At 40.9% G+C, this 12,904-nt stretch overlaps 1 protein-coding gene across 1 annotated transcript in view; it reads right to left on the bottom strand.

Moving 5' to 3' along the window:
* AQP9 (aquaporin 9) overlaps positions 1-12,904 on the bottom strand; it is a 40,524-nt gene that overhangs the window by 10,471 nt on the left and 17,149 nt on the right. Inside the window, exons 2-5 of the mRNA XM_005309388.5 lie at positions 12,150-12,276; positions 8,411-8,548; positions 4,535-4,653; positions 1,895-2,112 (exon numbers count right to left, since the gene is read on the bottom strand). Coding sequence (XP_005309445.1) covers positions 1,895-2,112; positions 4,535-4,653; positions 8,411-8,548; positions 12,150-12,276 — 602 coding nt within the window. The remainder of the gene's footprint in view (positions 1-1,894; positions 2,113-4,534; positions 4,654-8,410; positions 8,549-12,149; positions 12,277-12,904) is intronic.

Genomic DNA, 12,904 nt, shown 5'->3' with positions numbered 1-12,904 from the left:
TAGCGTATGCAAGACCTTATCCGTATTCTGCAACCGACATACTGTACCTAAATTTTAGCCCAGTTATGTAACACTCCATTTAACCTTCTGTACTCCAACTTGGAATTATGTTGTAAATGGGTAAGGGAACAAGCATGTTGTAACTTGCTCCCCAGTTACAGCTGTAGGGTAAAGCTGTAGACAGCAAGATGTCCTACTTAATTTATATGTCTCTAAGACTGCTCAGATTATTTTTTCTCATGGTTTCAGAGATCTACTGCAATACATTCTGTGCTCTCCCTTTTAAATGCTCAATATGGTCTTTACGGTATGGATATATTTCCCACCTGACTATAAATCCCAAGCAAAACTAACAGAAATGATCTGAAACAGGTAACAAATGCATTTTCTTCTTAACATAGTTTTCCTATAGATTTTAAAATATAAATGTGTATGACACCTCATATGAGGAGAGGGGAGTTCCTAGGGAATCAATGATTAGATTACTGCACGATAAGACTTCCCAACCTTCTCCAGCAAAATTGCCTATTTATAATGAAAGGTTTTTTTCCCTGGATATGAAATCTTACACTGATGTGCTCCATTTTTTTATAAGGCAGTGTTGTCTAGTGGACAGAGCACTGCCCTGGAACTCAGGAGACCTGGAATCTATTCCCAGCTATGCCACTGGCCTGTTGGGTGACCCTGGGCAAGTCACTTCCCAGGCACTCTGTGCCTCAGTTTTCCTGACTGGAAAATGGGGTAATGATACTGACCTCTTTTTATAAATGCTTTGAGATCTATGGATGGAAAAACGTGCTATGTAAGATCTGCGTAGTAATATTAATTGTCTTTGTATGGAATATTAGGGGCTCTGGATATTTATCCTGTAGATATCTAGGGGCTTTAAGTAGTTGTGGTGAGTACTTGGGATTCCTACTTGTAAATAATTAGCAATACAAAACTAAGCAACCAGAGGAGCCTCCTCCTGAAGAAAGGTTTGAAAACAGTGCTGTTTGTGTATGTACAAAGCAGGCACCTGGATACAACTGGATACAGGTGAGCTTTGCTTTTGGTATGTGCACATGGCTAACAGTGTGCCTAGCCAGTTCAGTATGTGCAAACCAGGGATTTGAGAGTGCATGCTGAAACATGAAAACTAAGGAGGCATCACACAGCCTAAACATCAGGCCTTTAGATTTTTCAGATTTCTGTAATTACCTGCATTCGACTCTCAAAATAGTAGTCCAAGTCAGCCTGATCTAGTTATGTTGTTTTCAGCGTTATTGTGGCCAGGTGGGTCCCAGGATATTAGCGAGACAAGGTGGGAGAGGTAATATCTGTTATTGGACCAACTTCTGTGAAAGAGACATGCTTCCGAGCTTACACAGTGTTCTTCTTACCTTTCCCAGACCTGAAGAAGAGCGCTGTGTAAGCTCAGACTTGTCTCTTACCACCAGAAGTTAGTCCAATGAAAAGATATTACCTCACCCACCTTGTCTGATCTATCTATGGCTTTTAGTGCACCTATCACTGCACTAATTGCTGACTCTCTACAGCAGTTTTTGTTCTTTATGAAAACTGTTGTGAGAGAAGAAAGCATTTCCTTTATGCTATTTTCAGTGTTATCTGAGACCCCATAATATTTTGGGAGAGTCTGTCTGAAACTGTACCTGGTATTTGAGGAAATGCAAGTTTTATTTTCTGTATGTGCCAAAAATCCTCATTAAGACACGGTACTTACTTTATCATGTGTCAAACTTCAAGTACATGAATAGACTTCACTGGAACTATTTCATACGCAGGTGAGTATGGTATGTGCTGAAGTACCAGGCTTGATCAGGGTCTTAATCTTTCAGCAGAACAACACTTAACAGGGATATATTCACATCCCACTGATGCAAGAATTACTTACGTGAATACTTCGAAACCCCATCCGGCTATAGCTGTGAAAATCCTTGGGCTTAGGTCCCTGGCTGGGTTCATGGCACAGCCACTGTTCATTCCCAAGGAACAAGTGAGCAGAAGGATAAGAAGTCCAACTGCAATTGGTTCCAATCCCTTTGGTACACCCATATTTTTGGTGTCAAAAATAGCAAAGACAACCAGAACAAGAAGAGCTGTTGACATCACCTGTCCAATGAAAAGAAAATATATTGAATAAATATACACATAAGCTCTAAATAGAGAGGGGGCCATCTGGATCAGAATCTGAACTTCCCCAAAATTTGGTGAAGTTTGGATTTGATGATCAGATTCATCCCATTACGGAGAGATGACAGAGCAGCCCAGTTGCGATCCCACTGTCCCTGTAGTTCAAGGTGATAGGAATATAGTCCGGTTTATCGCCTATTAGCAATAAGCATCCAAAATAAAAAAATCCAACTCCACCCAAATGTTCATCATTTGTAAACACATAATAGAAAGGTGCCCAAGCAATAATAGATATGAAAATACTGAAAAATGCAAGCGGAGAAATGCAATGTAAACTGAAGCTGCTGGTACCTGGCAGATCACATTCCTTTATGCAATAATTTTGCCAACACAAAACTAATTGCTTCAGATTTCTGCTTTGCTCAGCAGTCCCTGTTGCACATTTGATAGTCAGTTGAAGTGACTATTTGAACACAGCATCCATGCACATTAAAAATGTTGCTACAGAACCATTTGCTTATGATGGGCTTAATCCCGCAGACTGTGTACAGGCAAAACTGCCATTAGTCAGCCCAGTGTGCTTACCTGGAAATGTATCCAGGGTTCCTTTACTTGCTGTCTAGGATGCTTCTGAAGAATAAAAATCACCTTTCCCACCCCCTGAGTACTTCATACAGTGACAGCTAGCTCTGCTTGATTCTAGTTAACTTTACGTAAAGTGTGTGTGTGTGTACATAGACACAAAAGACGAGACTGTCTGAACAGAAAGCAAAGGACAAATCTTAGAAATGTAGAGAAGGAAGTGGCAAGATTTGTTTACAAGCCTGAGAGAGACAGAGAGAGAGAGAGAGAGAGAGAGAGATGTCCCCCAGTGTCTAAGTACTCATCTACACTCAGGTTTTTGTAGTAATTTAGCTATTTCAGTTAAGAGTGTGATTTTTTTTACCGATATCATTAAATTGGTACAACTCCTAATGTGGTAAGTTTTATATACCAGTATAAAGGTGACTTATGCTGATACAGCTTATTCCCCTAAATTTACAGTTTAAAAAAAAAAAGAGAGAGAGAGAGAACCTTTATTCTGGTATTACATCCAAAACCTACATTTAAAGAACAATAAGTTTACAAAGTTAAGCACTCAAAAGTTAGGGAATGCCGGAATTTTCATTGCCTGTACAACCTTAATTTGGGCCCTTTGTGCATATGACTTATGACATAATTTTTAATAGAGCTGCATGGAAAAACTTTGACAAAACAGTTTTCTGTCAGAAAAGACAGTTCTGACAAAATCAAAATACTTTGCAAAATTGAGTCAATTTCCCCAAAAGTTTATTTTGGAGAAAAACCTGGGGGGTGGGGTGGGTAGAAGGGGAGAGTTCTGACAGTGTCAAAACGTCCAATGTTCACATTTTTGGAATGACATTTTTTTATTTTATTTTTTTGCTTTGAAATGACTTTTCATTTTGAAATTTTTTGGTATATCATGTTTTTAATATAAAATAAAAAAGTCCTTTGTTGCAAAATATTGATCAATACACTACAATTTTTTAAAAAATTGTTTGCAGAGAATTTTGGAATGTTCAGGTTTTGTTCAGATTTGAAATGAAGCCATGTTTTGAAAATCTCAAAATCCTTCACCAAATGGAATTTCCATCCTTTTGACAGCTCTAGTCTTTACATACATAATCACATGCTATTTTTCCACAGTGCTGGAGAAGGCAAACAGAGGGATTAGAGGCAGACAGCAGGTAAGAAATCATGCTGTCATTGAAGGAGGAGGTTAAAGTTTTGGAAGGGGTGGAGAAAGGTGGAGGTTGTGGTGGATCGTCTCAATTTTTCTTTAATCATCAAAAATTCGTGCAGAGCAGGGTGGGGTGAAGTGGCATCTATGAAGGAGTTAAAGATAACAAATAAATGACTGCGGTTCTAATTGTAAACTGCTATTTAGCAAGGGATAACATACATGTACCTAATGGGCCAGAACCCCAGCAGGTATAAATTGGTGTACTCCCCTGGAGACAGTGGAGCAGTGCTGATTTGCATTAGCTGAGGATCTGACTCAATACATTGATAAACATAAAATAGTAGAAGAATTCCAAAGACTGTGTGGATAAGAATAGCTATTATCTGGGGTTTAACATGGCTCTCACCGCTGGAAAGAGCAATTTTAAAGAGTTTTGCTTGCAGTCTGAATGAAATTTTCTCTCTACAAGCAGTAATATCTTGTCATTACTATAATGCATAACAAGGAGTGACCAAAATGATAAACTTGGCCACAGTTAGACTTTTAATTGTTTTTTTTTAATTGGCCAATTTTATGTTTTTCAACATTTTGTTTCTACAATCAAGACAACAAATGTAACAAGACTAGGTTTTTTTTTGTTTTTCTCTGTGTACTTACTTGATCTGCAAATCCACTTATCAGGGACAGATGTGGAGCTGGATAAGTTGCAAAAATATGTGCGGTTGCATTAGATCCTGTAACTATAAGCTCTCCACCACTGTAGTTCATGAGTGCATCTACAGAAAACATATCCATTGCCTGGTTATGCTTACTTATCAACATTACATACAGTGGGAATTGCACATCACATTCTCATTTGGAAGCTATTGGATCCTGTTTTATTTATGGCGAGGAATGATAAAACCACCTCCTCCATGTCTCATTTCCGCTCCTGTGCATTCAGGCACTGCAGTGCACCTCTTGTCTCTTACGGTCCATCTTTCAAATCCAGGCTCATGTGTTCCTTCTTTCTGATTGCTCGCCCCAAACGAGTGCTTGGAAAAGTTTCCTGGTCTTGAACTCATTTATATTGTTCTGCAAAATGTTTCTAGACCTGATATGACATCTTCAGATATCCGATTTCAGCAGCATTCTGATTTTATTGTTGTAAAACCATTCAGGTTACCAGCAGCCAGGGAAAAATGCCACATTACTTTTTGCATTATATTACATTATACAGTCCCTTGCTGTGGTGAAGGAACACTCCCGAGAGATCTCTGGCCCCAAAAGAGCTTGCATTCCCTGCTCTGTGTGAGGGCTTTACTTCAACCAACTGCCAGACATTTCTTCTGATACCCAAACGTCTGCCTGCCTGGAGAAAGGGAGTCACTTCTCTCAAATGTTGCCATTCCCCAGCCAAAGAGTTCAGCTCCCTGGAAGGACCTGCTTGGTGGCATGGGAGTTGGTGACTTAGTACCCTTAATTTCTCTATCTAATTTCGTGTTTACCAATGTCTTTAGAGTTGCATTCCTTTCCCAAATTATAGTCCCTCCTAAAAGAAGGTCTAAAGCCTAAAAGAAAAGACTCCCATTTTCCTAGCCATCCAACCTACTTTTTCTTTCAAATAGCAGACATAACATGGTAGTTAGCTCTTATCTTTTTATCTGTACGTAAGGTATTACCACTTCTAGCATTGGTCTTCATTATGGCCAAGATTTTTTAAAGTGACTTGTGATCGATTCTTGGGTGCTAAACCTGAGATACTTTATAGGGACCTGATTATCACGATGTGCTAAGCACCCACCTTGTGAAAGTCAGGTCCCTTTAAGGTGTCTCAAGTCAGACATCCAAAATCACCCATCAGTTTTGAAAATCTTGGCTGAGAATGGAATATCTTCTTGTCATACTACAGCTGCAGCATGGTATTGTGGGGGAAACTCATTGGGGCAGAAAGAAATGAGGACTCCATTACATATATCAAAATAAGGTATTTTAATGTAAAACTTCCTGTAATTTGACTTACAAAATTTGAGGTAACAAAATTCTGGTCCTAAAGATCCAGCTTTCCAGATCTCCTGCCTGGATCCTAACCTGGAATGAGCTATTACTAGAACTGGGTCTAACTTGGGGTGGGCTCCAAGGCCATGGAAACCTTGCATTAATAGTCCCTTTGCTCCACCTTCCTTTTGCTTCAGCCAATCAGCCCCCCTCCGCTGCCCATGCGGTGGGGCAGGAGGTTCATAACTTTTTGTCTGTGAGTTTGTAGTGTGTTAACTATCTAAAAACAACTTGCCACCTTGGCACCCTGCCTGACAAGGAGGAAGGAAGGGGTCACCAACACCAGGGACCCATGAAAACAAACAATGAAAACAAACTGAGCATTGCTTTCTGTGCCACACTCCTGCCTTCAAGTGGTGCTATGGGAATGTAGAAATAGCCTCACCTCTCTCATAATGGAGGTCACTGGTAAGTATTGCTGGCTAGAGCCGGGGGAGACCCAAAATGGTTTTAGAAACTTCTCAGAGGTAAGAGTGCCCAGGTCTCTACTTTTTGTAATAAAAGGGCAAGCTGAAGAAAAAATACAACTCTGCTGTGTACACCCCATGGTTGTTTTTTCTTTCTAGCTTTGTGTAAAGTTGAGATTAATTTAACTGTGAATGGCTTTTGGGTTAGCCCTTGACTAGTTGACCCCTCCTCAGGCTTCCTCCTTCTCATTGGTGGATGGTTCCATCACAACTATCTACGAATAAAAAGGGAAAAGAAAACTTTTTAACTGTGCCCTACTTTTGTTTAATTCTGTATATCTTTAAAAATTCCATATGTACATCAGTCAGATTATCACAGAATCATGTTGTGTGAAGTACCATCTCTCTCTGGAACATCATTGGTGGTGAAGGAAAATAGTACAGGCAAGTGATGTGGAGTAAAATTATAAAAAGCTCCTAAATCCCACTGACTTTCACATAGGCTTTGGCTCCTAAGTGCCTAAATCACTTTTTAAAAAGAACGAGAAGTACTTGTGGCACCTTAGAGACTAACACATTTATTTGAGCATAAGCTTTCATGGGCTAAAACCCACTTCATCAGTAATAGCCCAGCTTAACTGATGACTCTCGTTATAGTTGGTATGGCAACACCCATTTTTTCATGTCCTCTGTGTGTATATATCTTCCTACTGTATTTTCCACTGCATGCATCCAATGAAATGGGTTTTAGCCCATGAAAGCTTATGCTCAAATACATTTGTTAGTCTCTAAAGTGCCACAAGTACTCCTCGTTCTTTTTGCTGATACAGACTAGCACGGCTACCACTCTGAAACCTGTCACTTTTTAAAATGAGACTTAGGCTCCTAGGTCACTTTGGTGCTTTGGAAAAGTTTACCTGGCTTCAGGAACCACAAGCAATAGTATAATGGGAGGAGCATATATGGGTGTAGGGATTGAACAAGGACTAAAGGAGAGAGAGAGGAGAGGGCCTTGGGAAATTGGAGAAAAGAGAGTTCCTGTAATCCTAGATCCTAGGAGACAGTAGCAGAAAACAAAGAAAAGGAGCTTTCATGAAATACAAACACCCACAGAGATCAACAGAATTAAGGATGGGACCACAGAAGCATGGAGTGAGTCCTTTTAAACAAGAAGCAGTGGTTAAAGAAATGACCTAGTCCTGGAGGATTTATCTAGCCAGGGAGGGCTATAAATATACAGTCTGATATTTTATTTTTCTATTATGCCTCAACATGTCATAGAGAGAAGCATGGTCCAGACAGAGCGGGGAGTAAGAAATTCCTGCATTCTAGTCTTGCCTCTAATATGTGACCCTCTGCCTCAGTTTCCATCTCTAAAATAGGGTTAATACCTAGCTCAAAGAGGTGGTGTGAGATTTAGTCAGGTGGGACTTGATCTCCCAGTCTGTAGCCTCATTGAACAACGTTGGTGTTACTTGTATAAGAGCTGTTGGATCAGTCCTTCAATATTTCTAAAGTCCTTGCAGGAGGAGAAGCCCTATATACATGCTAAGAATTAAATAAGTAAAAGTCTTTGTGAGAAATACATGTTCTTAGAGTATCTAATTTGCCAAGAATGAGTCATTTTTCTACATTTCAGAACTTTTTCTGTTTTCTGAAATGTTAGTATTGTCGAACACTTGGGAGGTCAGAGCCTTCCCCCTTAGTTCTTCCTTTCTCTTTTGTGACATAGGCAGGGCCGGCTCCAGGCACCAGCTTACCAAGCAGGTGTTTGGGGCGGCCACTTCGGAGAGGGGCGGCACATCCAGCTGTTCGGCGGCAATTCGGCGGACGGTCCCTCACTCCCGCTCGGAGTGAAGGACCTCCCGCCGAATTGCCGCCGCAGATTGCGATCGCGGCTTTTTTGTTTGTTTGTTTGGCTGCTTGGGGCGGCCAAAACCCTGGAGCCGGCCCTGGACATAGGCCCCAGTCTTGCAATGAATTGTGTGTGGCAGACCTCTGTGCCTGCTTGGAACTCATTGAAGCATCAGGGTGTCAGAGATTTCCTTATTTCTTGCAAGTCCTATAGGTGTGTCTACTATATACTCACCATAATAAATCCCAAAGACAGCTGCTGCTCCAACGAATGCTCCCAGGAATTGTGCTAATATATAAAAAGGTAATTTGGTCCATTTCAACCTTCCAGTTGCACACATGGCTAATGAAACGGCTGGGTTTATGTGACCACCTGAAAAATAAATCACAAAATAATACCAATAATATAGATAACACAGAGAAATAGGAGGCAGTGGAGTGTTTGTAAAAATGTGAGCACTTTTGAACACTAGACCATGTGTCTAGGTTTGCTGGGCAAGGGGTTATTTTGCTACCTCTCACTCTTCTCAGTATTTGGGGGGAGGGGGAGTCAGTAGAATGTTATTGACTGTTCATTCTGTTTCCCAAGCATTTATTAAGATTAAGAAGTAACGTTGACTTGGTCATGCTGCAAATCTTGATCTGGATTCTGGGCTAATCTGAGCTGCACTCAGGAGAAGGTGGCATTAAGTCATCTTTATGCTCTTTGATCCTGGGGCTGGATGGGAACTGAGCCTTCCCTGGCATAAAGTAAAATCACCTCAGACTGCTCAGGTCGTGCTGACTAGAGGCTATCTGGAATTGAGATCACCAGTGAATAGACGCACTCTTACCCCTCATTGGTGAATAGACGCACTCTTACCTCTCATCGCACCCTTACCCCTCCCCACACTCTTATGCTGAGTTCAGGAGGGCGTGTGGCCAGGGAGCCGCTGTGGTGACCCTGTGTAAGCAGAGGGACCTATTTTTAAATATTTAGGAATGCATTTGTGACAGGGACCGTGTAAGTACCTAGATATTTAGGAAGGACGAGATTTCTCCAATAGCTGAGTTGGCTGTAACAACTTCATTATCAAAATCTGAATCGTGTTGTTTATTACGTCATGTATTATCCACTTCCATCAACACCTTTTAATCCGCTTTGGGGAAAAGTGTTGAATGCCTTTGTAAACCTCATTATTGCTGGATGTGCACTAGATGCTTAAGAAATGCATATTTCTAGTTACAGTAATAAGTAGACTTCAAGATATTCTAAAATGTAAATATGATTAACTTGGATTTTGCTACAGTATAGAACATGTCATGTGGTAACTTCCAGGTAAAGCCACATTCAGAGATATATTGAGACAAGAAAAATGATGGCCATTGTCTTTGATAAAATGTATATAAGAAAGTGACCTTTGTCAAAGGATAGCAGTGGAGAAAGGGTTTCTCTCTGCTATTTCCATGTTTACTTGCACTGTGTTATCATCTTGTGAAACATAAGCACCTATGACACGTGAACAGATAAACACAGATAACAAGTAGGATAAAGACCTCCCTTGTATCCTCTCCAAAACTGTCCCTTGTATCCTTTCCAAAACTGTCATCAGTCTGGAATGAATTCTGAACTCCTCTAATTCTTCATCATAGAGCTAATAGATGGATGGGAGCTTATTTAACAATCCTTCATGCGAATTTCATATGTCCTTGTCTTATCTTTCTTTTTTCTTGCTCTGTCTGAAATGAACAATTTTCTTTTCTTTCAACAATCCCACAATCCCACACCTGTGCTTAGCGGGTACATGCAGGGGAGATGATTATAACCTGGAAAAGGAGCTCATTAGAAATGGCTGATAAAATTAGATCTGCAATGGGCTAGTCTACTGGATGGATTTACCACTGACTTGGGAGAGACTCAAGTTTCTTGGTCTTTGAGCCACCTACTGCTCCTTCGAATGACGAAGAGGCTTTGGAAAGTGTCATTTCCATTCTAATTCAGCCAGAAAGATGGGGAAGCCTCCACAGTGAAATGAGGAAAAAATGTGGGGAGGGGAATTCTCAGGGCATTGACAGGGATGTAGACAGCCCCAGAATGGTGGGAAAAAGGGAAATTCCCTTAAAATGGCATCTAGAAGAAAGCTCGAATTATCCAGACCTTTTAACCTTATGATACAGGGAGTTAGAATTTCCTAAAGTACCAATGCAAAGGATGTCAGCAGCACTTAGCCCTGGGAATGCAGGATTCTAGTGAGCCAGAGGGTGTATTAATGAGGCTATGTGGAAATGGATATTCTACAACATATACAAATAATTAGAAGTTGGGTTGTCACATCCTATTGACACATCTGCTCTTTCCCAGAGAAAATTTGCTGCATGCAGAATCCCTTCTCAAAGGAAAAGCTTTGCAACCTTGCCACAGATGAGCCCCATATATTTAGACAGGTCCATATGAATATCCTTTAAAGGTACAAAAAGTGAGATGTGCTTTCCAGGTTATTTTCATAGTGCTGCATTGGAAGACCTAACCTAACTGTATCCACATCACAAGCAACAGCTGTAGTTAATCCTTGCTCAGATTAGAACAGCATTCCTGACATACTGTACTACCAAATTAAGCTTGTGTGATACTATTGAATCACACTTATCTGTCTGAGTGAAGGTAATGAGATCTGGCTGTTTCACAATACACTGAACCACTTCTTGGTATGAACCTAGAAACATCCTCTGTCAGTTATCTCAATGTATTGTCTGCGTAAAAACACACTAGAGAGGAGAAAACAAACAGCCACAGCAATTCCTTCCAAGGCAACTAGATTTAAATGCTTATTGCTCGGCTGAACTGCCCCTCTTTATCAGTGGTCGCAGTTTCCTCAACCGAAACTAGAGGGCAAGGGAACCCTTTAACTTTAACCATGGCAGTCTCCTCTTCACTTGCAATTAATTTTGCTTAAGTTATAAACAAAAAATGCAAGCTTCCCTTTTAGGTGCGGGAGCTAACTCCGAATAAACACTAGAGCTGAAAGGAGGTATACAAACGCTCCCAGGATCAATTTGGTCAGAGCCGAATGGGAGGGTATAAATGTGCTACATGTCGGTACTGTAATGAGTTACCTCAGTGATAGGCACATTAGAGATGCCTGGATAGATTCACTGATTTTATTTATATAGAGACAAGTGGAAAGTTAGACAGAGAAACAAAGGGAAAGTCTCACAATACAAGAAGAGAATTATTATGGGTTTGCATGTTATTCCCAGATAATGAAGAACATCTGGCATGTTTAAACCTTTTCCTTGAATCCCTTCATCTTTTATTGATTTCTGTAATGCCTGATTCTTAAAAGTTACCCAACTGACGTTATTTTACAAATCTGGGGGGGAGAGGCACGGAGGGAGAGGAGGAAGACACTTGCTACTTTATTGACCTGAGACCTAGATCTGTAGTCTGGCTCAGTTCCCCTTGCTGCAGACATGGGGAAGGGGATGGCAAAGGTGTATGTATGTCACCTTTATATATCCCTGATCTGGGGCTGGCTAGTGATGCAAGTTAGAGCAACTTCAGGGTCACTCTAACTTGTACCCAGCTGAGAATCATTGTAGTAGCTGGGCATGGCTGGACTCTACAGCTTTTCCTGGCCATTACCTTAATATGGCTCTTATGCTGTCCAGGGAGCCCTCACTGCTGAGGAAACCTCAGGCCAGTGGCTTGGCTGGTTTCTGACCTGGTGCAAAGCACTTATTGTAAGGACCAGGATCCCGAGGGGCCTTAGTGTTACGTGTTTAAATCCAGAATGGAAACTGGTGGCTGAATTTATTAAATACTGAAAAAGGAAAGTGTGGGGAGGGATGGGATTCATGGAAGATCCTCTGCTATAATGGTACAGACAGCAACTTGAAGTTGCTAAATGTGTAACTGATAAGAATACCATGAAACTGGACTATATATAAATCTGTGAAAGCTGTGGTATGAATGCTTCACCAAAAAAATGACTTACCAGACACGCCCCCAGAGACATACACTGCCATAGTGACTGCCATTGCAAATCCAACAGATATTGTTACGGTTCCACCCATGGCCCCTCGGCTAAGGACGGCTTGGGCAACAGACCCACATCCGAGTGCCTGTAGTTCAGAAGGGAAAGGTAAAACATGAGCATGCTGGCACCAAGCTGTAAATGAGATCTTACTGGATAGTTTGTAACTCCTGCTTGCTGCCTTAATGGCAGGGGAAACGTGCTAGTCAAGAAATGCAAGTATTTGAAATCAATGGCATGTGGACAACCAGTACTTCAATTGTGCTGGGTATTGGTTTTCATCCCCCTCAATTCAGTGGCAGAAAGCGTGGCTTGTTGTGGGTAGGAATTCTATCCACCAATGTCCTATAGCAGGGGTCGACAACCCTTCATTTATTCACTCTAATTTAAGGTTTCGCGTGCCAGTAATACATGTTAACGTTTTTAGAAGGGTTCTTTCTATAAGTCTATAATATATAAAGAAACTATTGTTGTATGTAAAGTAAATAAGGTTTTTAAAACATTTAAGAAGCTTCATTTAAAATTAAATTAAAATGCAGAGCCCCCCGGACCGGTGACCAGAACCCAGGCAGTGTGAGTGAGACTGAAAATCAGCTTGCGTGCTGCCTTCGGCATGCATGCCACAGGTTGCCTACCCCTGTCCTATATTATAACAGAGAAGGATCTGGTATTCATGGAATAAAAATGAACTTCTAGGTTGGAAGACAAAGTGCAAT

The sequence above is a fragment of the Chrysemys picta genome, chromosome 10 (genome assembly GCF_011386835.1).
Source record: "Chrysemys picta bellii isolate R12L10 chromosome 10, ASM1138683v2, whole genome shotgun sequence".
Lineage (NCBI taxonomy): Eukaryota > Metazoa > Chordata > Testudines > Emydidae > Chrysemys > Chrysemys picta.
This window is presented reverse-complemented; position numbering and strand designations above follow the sequence as displayed.